This window comes from Pezoporus occidentalis, unplaced genomic scaffold (genome assembly GCF_034315485.1).
Source record: "Pezoporus occidentalis ecotype Australia unplaced genomic scaffold, CSIRO_AGI_Poc_V1 ctg22, whole genome shotgun sequence".
Lineage (NCBI taxonomy): Eukaryota > Metazoa > Chordata > Aves > Psittaciformes > Psittacidae > Pezoporus > Pezoporus occidentalis.
This window is the reverse complement of record NW_026914072.1, coordinates 237580-252001: the sequence shown is the minus strand read 5'-3', so window position 1 is coordinate 252001 and position 14422 is coordinate 237580. Positions and strand designations below refer to the sequence as shown.

General features: G+C 35.6%; 1 protein-coding gene across 8 annotated transcripts in view; it reads left to right on the top strand.

Moving 5' to 3' along the window:
* The window catches only part of SBF2 (SET binding factor 2), a 260675-nt gene that overhangs the window by 231903 nt on the left and 14350 nt on the right, over positions 1-14422 (top strand). For all 8 annotated transcript variants that reach the window (XM_062620140.1, XM_062620136.1, XM_062620144.1 and 5 more), the window contains 6 exons: positions 132-316; positions 2655-2831; positions 6333-6434; positions 7655-7840; positions 11863-11989; positions 13357-13484. In XM_062620140.1, coding sequence (XP_062476124.1) covers positions 132-316; positions 2655-2831; positions 6333-6434; positions 7655-7840; positions 11863-11989; positions 13357-13484 — 905 coding nt within the window. The remainder of the gene's footprint in view (positions 1-131; positions 317-2654; positions 2832-6332; positions 6435-7654; positions 7841-11862; positions 11990-13356; positions 13485-14422) is intronic.

Here is a 14422-nt window from a genome sequence, read left to right as displayed (position 1 = left end):
TCCTGTGGGAGATGTAAATGACATGTGTAAGCTCTCCACTTTCCAAATTATGTTTTATCGTGTGCCTTAGTAATTAAGATCTCCAGTGCGTCACACAAAGAGGTTTTAAATTGTTTTTCATCTTTGTGAAGGTGTATGGGCGAGTCTTCGTTCAAGCAATCGATTTATCAACACTCAGACCCCATTCATTGATGTTGGTGCAAGACTTGCAGGGAAGGATAGCACCACTTCCTACAGCAGCAGCACTTTTCTGCAAAGTCAGCTTTTGAGGCGGCAAGCAGCCCTTTATATATTTGGAGAAAAATCTCAGTTACGGGTAATGGCAGTTGTTTCTTTTTTTAATGTTAACATAGTTTTTATCTTGCTTGAGTTTAAAAACCCTCATATTTTTGCAAAACTGTAAATAATATTCTAGGTAAGCCAGATGGATAACTCCTAAAGTTGTACACTCTTTTGAGGATTATTCCTGCATGCAGAATAAGAATCAATGCTGTATAACTCAGTGGGGTTGAAAAATGAGCTCTGCAATCATAGAATACCACAAAGTTAACATAAATTAAAATACACTAAATTATCTTAAAAATCAGGCACAAACTCACAAGTTCTGTGAGTAGAGCCTTGTTTGTCGCTTTTGTGCTGATGTGTAGTAGATCTAAGAGAAATAAAGATGGATAACAGATTATTAGAGGAATGGAGTAGCTTTTGTACAAGGTAAGAGTATTCAACTTTGGAAGGACATGGCTAGGAAGGAAATACATTGCTAGGCCACAGAGGTTCCACCAAAGCCTTCATATTCAGAAGTCACCATCGCTTCACTGTTTTAACTGTCTGTCTGCATTGACTTTGCAGGGAACAAGGGCAGCAGAGTTTCGCTGCTGGTATAAAGATTAGTGATGGGAATGTAGAGAGTGGACTAGTGTAGCAGCAGTGGAGCTTGCTGCCCATTTCAGAGACTGTTCAGAGGTATTGCAAGGGAAGTGCTGGAGTTGTGTATCTGTAAGTTCTTACTTTCAGAGCCATGCTTAATTACACCTAAATGTATACTACTGTACTCTGGTTCTGCTGACTACTCATCTAATGTTCAGCTGAGTTGCCAACATTGGGAAACATGAAACAGACTTATTTGGAAATTTTAAGGGCAATTTTATTTTACCTGATGTGTTGAAATATGCTACAAAGCAAATGGAATGTTGTTAGTCAGGAAAGCAATTACCAGAGAAGAAAACCTTTGTTAGTGTGAGCAGCAATTAAATTCACATGAAACCAAATTGATGTGAATAAGGACAACCCAGAAGTCTGTTCGTCCTGATTTGATTACATGAAAAGGACCATGAAGTCTACAGTTTTGGACACCTTTTTGGACAGATTATAGTATTTCAGATGCAGTTGTATAAGAAGCAAGTATCCTCTACATTAGTTCTTCTAGTTTTACTTTTTTTCCAGAAAATGTTTGCAGATTATTTTTTTTTTAAATCTCTGCATTTGAAGATTGAAAAATCAATTGTTTTCTACTTTCTTATTTGAAATGTGAACATATATAAAATTTCTTATTTTTTGAAATATATATGCTTCCAAAAGCAACTATTGGCTGTCGGAAAACACATCAGTGTTCAGTTCTTTCAGAAATTATGTTATATCAGGAGACATAAGAAGCATCTGTATCAAAATGATGAATCAAAATTCTTTCAAATATTGTTTCTATTTTAACCTTTTATATTTAACTTTTGATTATTTCAAACTTCCTCTCATTGATTAGTGCCTAGTCTATAGGATCAGTTCTGCTTTTGGTTTTGGATAAAGAAATTGTGTTGGGTTTTTATTATCAAGTATTTTCCTAGCCTTGTTAGCATTCTACTAACTTGAATTTGCTGGCTTTATAAAAGGCTTGGCAGAGCATCCGTTACTGATCTTGATTCATATAAGGACCTGTTCTATTCTGCCAAATAGCATTTCATACAAATTGATAATAAAAACAGAACTATCATTTTAAGGAAAATGTGCTACTTTTCTCAGTTCCTTTTATCATATGTTATTAGAAATTCAGCAGTTGAGCTATTGAATTTGGTTTTGAGCCATGTCAAAGTATAAACAGGACTAAATCTGGGCTTTCACTTTCCTCCATTTTTGCTTGGTATCCTATGAAGCAGCTTAAGATTATTTGCAAGCCAAGTTTAATTCCATGAAAGAAGAATTTCTGAAGAAAAATTAAAATGTTGGCTGTAAAGATCTTCAGTGGTGCTTCTTATATGAGAATTGTTTTGCCTAATAATGTAGTTTTCCTTTTCATTGTAGTTTGAGAGTTTTTTGGGGTGTTTTTTCAGTTAGCTAACTTGATCTTTTAATTCAGTCCTCCTCTTATTTCCCATTTTGTAAATGCAGTAAGTAAAGCAAATTAGGAAGAAATCTGCTAGGAAAACCTCACATACTTCTTGGAAATTATATCAGGTATTCCCTGATAGTACCTTATTATGGTATATTTCACAAGTGGTGTAAGGATTTTTATTATCCTGGGAAGGTGTTTAACTAAACAGTTTTTTAATTAGGAATTGAAATATTTAGCAATAAAGCATACAAGATGTTGAGATTTAGTGGGACTGTCAGTGAAAAATATGCTTCCCTTTTAAATTGCATCTGCTGATGTCCTTTTCATACAGGGATTCAAACTTGATTTTGCTTTGAATTGCGAATTTGTTCCTGTTGAATTCAGTGACATCCGACAGACAAAGGCAAGCTTTAAAAAGCTGATGAGAGCTTGTGTTCCCAGCACTATTCCTACAGATTCTGAGGCAACATTCCTTAAAGCACTTGGGGAGTCAGAGTGGTTCCCACAGGTAATTTATATGACAGATACCTCTAACAATCTATATGCGTGCGGTTCTGCTTACACAAAATAAATTTCAGGCTCTCCTGACAGAGAACTATTGTGTTCTAACCAGCTGTTCTTCTTTGTTCATTGTAACTGTTTTGCATATTATCAGTTCTGTCATTCCACAAGCATTATTATTTTAATGCAATCATAACATGTACAAATGTGGGAGGCACTTTTTATGGCATAATTTATGGCTTATAGCATGGAACACATACACAAGTAGAGGTGACCGTTTTTTCTGTCTATATAAATTTATGGTCTTGGTTTTCACTGCTTTTTCTTATATATTTTAAAAATTTAAAAAAAAAAGTATGGAACAATAAATGAACCTTTTGATTTTAAAACTGACATACTGCTCTTCATAAGTGTTCTCATTCTGATTTTCCATATGCACAAGTACTTAGCAAATAAACTAGCATCTCTTATCTGTTGTTGGGGTATGGCAAAGTGTTTGCAGGAGAGAGGGGATTCTTTGTGTGTTAATCTGTTTTCTCTGTATCTGTTCCTTTATATCCATGTCCCATATTCCCTTACACAAAGATTAACCAAACAAAAACAGGGATGGAAGTAACTGCAGGATGCAAATTACGAAGAATGTGGGACAGTCAGCTCTTTGCATATCTAAAACTGTTTCAATTATAGTGAATGTTCTGAGCAGTTTTATGTTATGTTTGGAATATTCTTCTTAAATGCAATTAATCATAGAAATCAGAATAGACTCCTGTGCTGCTTACTTAAGGAGGAAATAGTATGTAACACAATCATTTCACTAATTATGCATTAAAAAAGGTACTCCTGGTTGAAACGTGCTACACAGTGCAAAGACAGGCTTAATTTCTTCCCTTGAGGTGTGATCACTCCATAGAGAGCACAAGCATTGGTCATTGCTGTGTCTGGCCACCATATTCTTCAGGAAGGGGAGAAGCATGAAAAGCATGAAAACTTGACTCCATCATCATGACATTTTCATTCACAGAGTAGTTGAGCAAGCTGATAAATGTAGGTAAATGAATATCACTTTGATGAAATAAACATGTCCCTATGTCACCATTTAAACCCAGGCGGTAACTCAATACCACAGTCACTCGCTCACCCACGTCTTTCCCCCCTCCCAAGTGGGATGGGGAGGAGAATCAAAGAAATGTAAAACCCACGGGTTGAGATAAAAGTTTAATACCTAAAATGCAATATCATGATACTAATAGTGATGATGACAAGGAAAATAGCAAGGGGAGAGAATATAAAAGCCAAAAGGGGAAGGGAAAATGATAAACAGCAGTGATGAACAATACAATTGCTCACCACCCACCAACCAATACCCAGCCTGACCTGAGCAGTGATCAGTCCCTTCTGAGTGACTCCCCCCAGTTTACATATTGGGCATGACATGCTGTGGTATGGAATACCCCTTTGGCTAGTTTGGGTCAGGTGTCCTGTCTCTGCTTCCTCCTGACTTCTTGTGCCTCTCCTCGCTAGCAGAGGATGACAGACTGAAAAGTCCTTGACCAGGGTACGTGCTACTGAGCAACAACTAAAGCATTGGTGTGTTATCAGCACTGTTCTCAGACTAAAGCAAAAACACAGCAAAACTGTACCAGCTACTAGGAAGAAAATTAACTCTATTCCAGCCAAAACCAGGACTATAAGAGCACAGAGATCAAGGGGAGTTTATAACATTCAAATTAGTCTCTTCTGGTGTATTTTGGAGGAAAGGTAATAGTGAATCTCTTTTTGCTTAGGACTAGATCATAATGTAACACATTAGCTGTATTCATTTAAACCACATTTCTATGATTTAAATCATGTCATATGTGACTTAAGTAATAAAGTAAATTTATGACTAATTTGATACATTTTCTACTATTCCTGTGAAAGTACATAGATCTGTCATTTTGGAAATGTGGTTTTATTGTGGTAAGCTTTCCTCTCCTGGACAATAGAAGTTACACAAGTATTGACTTTGGCACTTACAGGCTAAATATTTGTTTATAAGGGTGTGAATTCATAAGAAGAAATTTAAAGTTCTGCCCTATTTTCCTTATACAAATGATACAGATGTTATTTTGCATTTTTATATACTGAATCTGTATAATCAGATTGCATATCAGTTTCTGTATTAAGGTTGCAAAAAACAGTGTTTATTCTATTCACCTGCCTGAAAGTATGGAACAATAAACAAGCCACTCTGTTTTAAAAGTGGTGCTCATTTTGGTCTTTTCCTATTAAAAATTGCAGGAAAATTAGTTTCTTTTATTTTCTAAGCAATAGCTATATGAATGTTCAGAGGAGTGAAGTGGTTTCCATCACAATTACCATCTTAATATTCATAGGATTGGGTTTTTTTAATATTGTTCTCCCTGACTCACTTTCCTGTGCCTTCTGTACTTTCCAAACTTTCTTTTTTCCTTGCATAAATGACCTTAGACATCTCTTGCATTTTTTTTTCTTTGGTTTCCTGTACTGCTTTCTCCCTTCTTCCAGGCTTTCAGCTTTCTTACTTCTGCTATTGGTTGAATTGTATTCAGTGCTCTGCAAAGAGCAGTTTCATTCTGCTGTAAAAGCCTGAATTGCCGATGTACGGTCTGTTATGATGTTTACCAAGAATGCTATCACGGCATGACAAAAATAGTACAAACATAACAAATATTTTCATTGTAGTAATAATAATGTATAGTCTCATAGTAAAATCAAATTGCCCAAATTCACTTAATTTTTTTTTAACCTGCTTATACCTATCATGTTTGAATCAATCTCTTTCAAGTCAATAATCCTTCCCAGAGGAATAAACTACCCCATCTGCTCGAGGAATTTTAGTATCATTACATAATGAATACTAAATGCAAATAGTTTGTGCTCTTTCCATATGTTTTAGCCAGTCTACACAAATATAAGAAACACTGTTTAATCTACCTGAACTATTTCCAGATTATAGAAATAGCATTTTTCTGTGTTTGTTTTCAAGTTTGAAAGGGGGGGGGGGTGTCATTCTCTCTGTTACTGTTACGAATTTCATTGCAGACCTCCATGGGATTGAGCATTAGAGATACTGTCTTGTAAATATCTTACATGGGTTCTCCCATTAAAGTACTTAGTGACTTTGTGGAACCTTAATATTTCACAGGAAGTTATTTTAGTGTTAAGACCAGGATGGAATTTCGCTACAATAAATCTGTCAAGTGTGTTGTTCCTATTCTCCTTTTTATGACAGCTATTTTGTTACAGTACTCATTGGTTTTAATAGCTTAAGTTCTTATCTTCAGATTTCTTCTCAGTTTTGTTGTAGTTTAGATTAAAATCCTGAGACTGCTACATTTTATAGCTTTCTAATCTGTTGCATCAGTGCATTTCTCTCCACCATATGTAGATTTTGGAATACATATTTAATATTAAATATGAAAATATTATATTGATAATATCTAGAAAGTTATACTTGAGTATGTTACTCATTTTTGATACTTTATAGCTTCACAGGATAATGCAGTTGGGTGTCGTCATCTCTGAGCTCCTTGAAAATGGTTCTTCTGTTATGGTTTGTTTGGAGGATGGCTGGGATATTACTGCACAAGTAAGCTTCTATTAAAACCTTGAAATAGCTAAATATTAAGAAAAAAAACACCAAACAATAGTGGCTGATAATTTGGCTATAACATTAATCAATTTGTGTTGTGGCAGCAGGGAAAAAACTAGAAAACACGAATTCTTGTACTCATTTGCATTTACATTATAAAACAGTTTCTTAAAATGAGTTTGTCCCATAGGTCCTGATGGAATTACAGCTCTAAGGCTTAGATATAAAATCTTCATTCCTGCACCTGACCATATATGCGAATGAAAGCTGAAAGTTCTCACAGCTTTTCATTTATCTTTGTAAACATAGTTCACTTTCAGCATAGGAGGGAAGGAGAGGAATTCTTTCTCTTGCTGTTTGTTTTCCATAAATGAAGTTAGGAGATCACACACAGAGAGAAAACTAAATTTGTGCCAAAGAGACTGTAACACCTGCTGCAAGAACAGATCAGCCCAACAGATAACTTTCTGAATCAAACTATAAATTAGGTGAATGAAGACCTGCTGCTTTGTTTAATGGATGCATTGTGTACATGTAGTTATGTCATATTTCAGAAGATAAACACAGATATCAGTAATTCTAGTAAATAAAAACTTTGTGTGCAGCCAACACCCTGATAGCAGGCAAACCCACAAAAGAATGTTAACATAATTATTGGAATCATTGTCAAAAAATGAAGAATAGAGATGTGGACATAAACAGCTGGAAGTGAAAGAAGTTGGTGCTACATTTTAGTCTCCTTAAATGCTGTGTGTAAAAACAGGCTGAAATTGGCTAGTGAGCACCATAGCATGGCAACACTGCAGAAACTCTAGTGTCACCTTCAGGACCAATTCTTTAACACTTTTGTTGCTGAGGTAACCAATACTATTTTATAAATGTTTATTATGCTGTTTTATTAACAAAAGTGGTTTTATTTCAAATGTATTTTAAATGTGGTAAGCATTATAATGACTTCCAAAGTCTATAGTTGATCAGGTTTGACTTTTACAGTATTGTAAAATCTCAATTTATTTGAAGCTTTTTCATGTGAAGTATGATTTGGTTTGTTTTATAAAACTACGTAATATATTTGGTAAAATACTTGTAATTGAGTTATATGAAGGCCTCTGTTTCCTTGAACTATGAACAGCTTATAGAATATTTATATTAATTGACTGAAGTGTTTTCCTAACTTCTGTCACTTTTTACACAGTATATCCTGTCTTGTTATCTAGGTAGTGTCTCTGGTGCAGTTACTCAGCGATCCTTTCTATAGGACTCTTGAAGGTTTTCGAATGCTGGTGGAAAAAGAGTGGCTCTCTTTTGGTCATAAATTCAGTCAACGTAGTAGTCTGACTCTGAATTGTCAGGGTAGTGGATTTGCTCCTGTCTTCTTACAGTTCTTGGACTGTGTGCATCAGGTAAGTCAATCTCTAGTTTTAGTTTACAAGAAGAATTAACAAATAAGTGCATAGATGCCTCTATTTCAGATGTTATAGCTGGTGGTTTGAGAGAAGACTAGCAACCTCCTTCTCTGGATTTTATTGAAGTGAATGAATTTCACCTCATAAAGAGCTGGAATGGTTGCCTAGAGGGGGCTGATCCAGCCACACAAAACAGACCAAAAGGAATGGTTGGCATTACAGATCTTCTAAGGTCATTTATGCAGGTTTCAAATAGAAGTTTTTTAAGCTTAAGAATGCCTTTTGGCAGCCTGGGGCACCTTTATTCAAAAGAAGAAATTGACTGACTGTCAGCGCAGTGACTAGACAGTTTTTAATTCCTTGTGCTTGACAATGAGTTTTGAAGAGGCCTTATACTCCATCAGTTCGGGAAAAAAACAACCTATAAACCGGGGGGGGTGGGGCTGAGATGTTCTTGTTTTTATATATACTGCATGTTCAAGAGAAGGTGAACACCAGCAGTTACATTGTTTATGAAGAAGTTAGGTTGATGTCCTGTTTTAAGCCCAGCTTGTAACTCCGAGACCACACAGCCCTTCACTCACTCACTGCACCAGCTACTAGGAGGGAGAAAAATGGCTGCTACTGCTGAACCCAGGACAATTAAGAATATTACACTCATTTCAAGTTAATTCTGAAGTCTGTCCTTTTTTTTATCTCAAGCCAGTAAGTATAAATGCTTTGCAGACATTAAATACGAGCAACCATCATTATTGCTGTCTTGCAAGTTAATAATCCTATTCTTGGAATTTGGTTTGATTTCTATAGCTTTCCCCACTAGAAAACGGTAGAAGTATGTGTCATATCTGTTTCATCAATCTATTTCTCAATGGCTGTCTTCCTGAGGTTTTTATTTTAAATGGAGAGATTTCTCCAAAGATAATCAGTACTGCATTTTTTAATTCAAACAAGTTAATCTGCCCAATTGTCACACTAACTAATCCTTCCAACAGCTTAAGGTTATTGCTCCTTTTCTGGAGTAGAAAAAACAAATTCTTGGTGCAGTGACCGCAACAGGACAGAATAGCCATGTCTGCCAGTACTGAAACCCATCTGCTTGGTGGTTCATTCAGTTCTGTGTGTAAATCATTTGTCTGGTGCTGTATTCTGTCTGCTGTAAGATGTCTTCTCCAAGCTTTAATGAACTTATTGAATAAGTCTGTGCATTAGTAGAAAGGAGAAAACCTATGTATGATTTCAAGCAGTAGTGTAATTTTGAAGTAAATCCCTCCAGCATCTCTCCTTACCATATGTTGATGTCCTTTTGGTGCATGTGTACTACATTTTTCTTAGAAGCATTTAACCCCAAGGTTCTGCTTCTGGTATGTACTAAATATTCACCATCTCTTAAAAGATGATTCATCACCTAGCTTAAAACTATTGGGGTCATCAATGTACAATGGGGTCACAACTCAACCGAACTAAATCTGGTCCGAAGTAAAACAACAAATATGTAATGGAGCTGCAGGGACCTCAGCACCAGCTGCTTCAGTCTGTTTACTCCTTTTGTTCCAAATTACTTGCTTATGTAGATGTAGCCTATATCCTGTTTCTCACCCTAGAAACACTTTGCTCCAGTTTTACTGTAATAAATCTCAGAAAGATGGCGTAAAGAAAAGCAAGGAAATTATCCACGCATACCTGTAGAGTAATTTTTTCTCCAGTCCAGAGGTCAGGATTTTGGTTTGTTGTCATGCAACAAATGTACCATGTTTTCTTCAAGGCAAAATATTTGATTTTTCTCTAAGTCATGTTTAACACAACCTGGAGTTCTAAAAACATGGAATAATAGATTATAAACATCTTGTCTTAAAAAGTTAGGATGAAATGTAGAGTGGGATAAATCCTTTTTGTTAACAAATGTCAGGTGTGATTTTGTCTCAAAATGCAAGATGCCTAAATTATTCTACTATAGATGTGAATGTGTCAAAGAAATAGAAGAAAGTTGCTGTGGCAATTCATCTCAGCAGCTTTAATGCATGTCACTAGGTAGCTGACTCTTCTCTATATCCTTTAATATAAAGTATAACAGTTATTAACAGATAAATTTTACAGGAAGTTCTGTATTTTCTGGTGTTTGGTTTTAAGCTGTGACCACCTGCCCTGGGTGCAGCTCTGTTAGCAGAAGGATTGCCTCCCACAGGCCATCTGGAGCTATTTGTCACTTCTTCGCTGGTGGAGATACTACCCTTCCAGTCTGTTAGCAAAGGTGTTCACGTGAACCTGCCTGCCATTTCCTATCAAAATAGTAGAAAAATACTGGTAGGAAAGGCTATCTTATTTTGATGGGTGTCAATTTAGAAGCAGTTCAGCACATCAATCTGAAGGAGGCAATAACTTCTCATGAGGGAAGATAGGGCTGTCTAGGGGTTATAATCTTTTCAGCCAGTGTTATGTTCAGCCAAGAAAGCACACGGGTACACAGATTTACTGCATAATCAGTGTAATATATATAATATAGACTTGTCTGTTAGAAAAAAATCTTTAAGCTAAATGACTTACAAGCCTATTTAGAGTACAGCTCTGAGTAATTTTTTCTAGAAATGGACTTACAAATGTTAGATTCTTAGCTCACAATGGCATAGTATTTACATACCAAATTCTAACAGTATGGTTGTAAACTCTAGGGAAGACTTTTGGGATAAAATGAATGGATAAAGTTTCATAGGAATTTACTGTGAAAAATAACTTTACTGAAGATTTATACTTGAACATTTCTGTAAAGTTTCATCGATTTCTGTGCAACTTATTAGACAACTATAGAATCCGATTAGATTGCAGCTTGACCCTGAAGTGTAATGTATTACGATCAAGTGTTTTAAAATCACCCATTCACCAGAAATAAACATTTGGTCCTTTCAAAATATTTTTACCCATTATAGTCTCAACATGCTATGTTCAGTAGGAAAGTCACCAGAGAACTAGTATGTGCATTAAATGTCATGAGTTAAACTAAAGATTCAGAGAAAACAAATGAAGCAGTAATTCCTGAATTAGAACTGCATCATCATGTAAAAAGTCATTGTTTATGCCAATATCTCCAGGTGTCAGCTGAATTATTAATTCAAAATCATTCTTTCACCATAGAAGCATCTGGCAGATTCTCTGTTTCCAAGACAACCGAGTTTATGCATGTGATGTCACTGCAGGAAGCTTTTCTTATTTTTCTTCTGTACCTATGTGGTAATTTATTGCATATAATTGAAGTGCAATGATTTTCTAGAACTGACTTCTTTTAACCTCAATATGCAGCTCTGTTACAGCACCCCATGTAAAGGGAGGTGAGGGTGCTACTCCCATGGTAGATGTAGTCAGTTATTCCGGTATTTGCAGGAATACCCTCTTAATGGTTACTAGCACAGGAGATTTTGGAGTGCAATATTTCTTACTTAAACTAAGTACATATTGATATCTAATGGGATTGGAAAACTGGCCGATAGTAGTGTAAGATTCTTAAATATATTTAGGAGATATTTAAGTTAATTGGAGCATGTAGATTTGAAAAAAGAATTCAAAAATAATGATTTTCTCTAATCATAATATTAGAAGCACCTGTTGGTTTACTCAGGTTGTAATAGTTCATATCATATGGCGATTAAGCATTTTAAAAGATGATGCAGTTGTAATTTTCAAAGATACCCCATCCCTGTAGACTTACCTTTCTAGGTAGTATGTGTTGAAATTGTCAAGTATGACACATTGCTTCTAACTTACATGTAAATTTTGAGTATATCCCTTAAAATCAGTGAATTAACTGAAACAGCAATAAGCAGTTATTGGAGAGAAACCAGCTATACTTAACTTCAGCTTAGTTGGTTATGGTGTCTACAGTACGGATGTATTTATTGTCAGCATTCACAAGGGATTTATGTTGCTGTCATATTGCACATCGTTATTTTTACACATCCCTTTGTATTATATCTCAATATCCTCTTTTTTTCCTTCTTTTTTTTCCTTTTTTTTCTACTTTTTTTTTTTAGATTCATAACCAGTACCCAACAGAATTTGAATTCAATCAATATTATCTGAAGTTTCTGGCTTTTCATCACGTATCAAATCGATTTAAAACTTTTCTTCTGGATTCAGATTACGAAAGACTAGAACATGGTATGTGTGATGTTTATTTATTGCATATTGGTTTCGTAGTTGTCAGGGTTTTTATTGTCAATATTTGGTCTACAAATTTGCCTAGTTTGAGATAGTCCAGTAATTGCATGGTGATGATGTAATGAATTCCATTTGAGGAACATAAATCAAAATTAGGGGGAAGAACATGTAGAATTCTCTGAATTTGATTCCTGAACCATGCTATTGATTTGACTAAAGGAAAGTAGAAGAAATTAGTGTCATGCCTCTGGGTCTTTTAGCAATTTATCCACATGATTCAGTTTCCTCTATTAAATACCTTATTTTAACAGAAAAAAAGTCCTTAGGAATCTTCAGCGGGTGCATGAGGTTTCAGGAGAGGAAAGCTTTCCCATCTGTTATCTCTCACTTCTTTCTCTTGTGTTCTTTCAGTGTTTCTCTTCTTTTGTATTTCCTTTTACTGCATCTGTCATATGCAACCTTACTGATTCCAAAGTCTTATCTACTCTAAGTGCCCTTTTAATAAGACCACACAACCACAGCTGAGGCTTTTCTTGGAATTTGTTCACTGAGCAAAACGCTTACGTGCTCTGAATTGCACTGCTTCATGGGGTGGTTCTCATGGCATACAATTTGAATGCTTCTCTTAAGAACTGTAGAAACTGTGGAACAGGTGGAGCAACCATTTTATTTTAACAAAAAAGTTAATTTCCATTATATGCCTCCATTTGAACAAAAGCAAGAAGTTGGAATCAATGACTTTTGTGATTCCTTCCAACTTGGATTGTTAGATGGTTCTACAAGGACAGAGAAGGGTTAGGTGGGAGGAGGTATTAGTTTATTTAAGGGTAATTTGCTTTCAAATACCATTTAATGCAATATAAAATCCTGTTCCAGTAGATTTTGGATAATATGTATGTCCTTTCAAAGTAATTTTGGATAGCACAAATATATGGCTGATGTGTTTACACTAACCTAATTTGTTTTCCCTGAAATGAGTCAGCAAGTAAATAATTTTAGGGAAATGAGTTACTTGCAGGTAAGTGATGCAGCTGGTGCAGCAGACTGTAATGGGTAGTCACCTCAGGTAGTGTGGGGCAGAATCAGTTAGCAGGGCTTAGTGGCCTGCTAAGTCAGCATAGCTGCAAGAAGAAACGGGAATTCATAAATACACACAAGTATTTCTGTAGATTTCAGAACAGGTTTGTAATATAATACTACTGAATAGTTGCAGCTGCAAACCACAGAAGTTATTTCATCAGATACAATCTCTTGTTGCAGTGGCATTTGATAGTAGATTTATTATGTGAAATTCCTTTTGTCTGTGCTTTAGTGTTTGTTACTTATTATAATAAAGCTACCCTTGTTGCCATTGTTTCTTTCTCTAGGGACATTATTTGAAGATAAAGGAGATAAACATGCCAAAAAAGGAGTTTGTATTTGGGAATGTATTGAAAAGATGCACAAAAGGAGCCCTATTTTCTTCAATTACCTCTATGCCCCTGCTGAAATAGAGGTACGATTTTTTAAAAAACAAACAGGTGGTTTGTTATTCTGAGTGATCCCGTGAGTACATTTTGCTATCTTAATTGTTCTCAGCTGAATTAAGCATTTGATGGACAGTTGACCCAGACCCACATTTGTTGATTGGATCAGTGTCTCACAGGCTTAGTTATGGAAATGTCATTTAAAGAGCCACATTCTGGAATATGTATTTATGCATCTTGCGGAAGTAAATGAGGATCTGTCTTTCATTTCATTTAATTATATGAATGATTATAAAAATTATCTTAAAGTTTATGCAGACTGTTAAAAAAATTACATGCTGTAAGCTATAATCATGGGGAAATGAGTTTAGAGTGATAATGAGATACATTTCATAATGATCTGATTGAATCACTATCTATATCACTGTCTCATATATGTCCACTAGATTTGACTGTGTCTTGAATAATTATATAGAATTCACAATACACTTGCCATTACAGAATTGTGCAGTAGCCAGGGAAGCAGTCAAGATATCTCAGGAACTGCAAGAAAAGGGTCTGTTTTTACTGTAGCTCGGGGTGCAAGGCTGTTTTTAAGATGTTCCTGCCATCCACTGCCCCACATGTTTATTCCTGTGCTGTTCTCTGCTGCTTTGGCAGTGAGCTTCACCCTGATAAAGCATTGTTTGCATGTCTGTCCACTGCTGGTGACCAGAAAACATAATGACATAAGAGTCTCCACTGTCTCAGAGGCTAGGGCACAACTAATATTTTTGTTGGTGTTTCTTGGTTTTCTTTTTTCCTCAAGTTGTTTCACCACATTGTATTTTAGCACACATAGCACCTTGCGCTCAAATCTGCTATATAAACTGATCTCATTTAAAAAAAGTAGAAATAATTATTTCCTTTAAGATACTTTGAGTCTGCATCAGATCTTTATTGCAGTCAAAGGTGCTGCTCCCTTCAA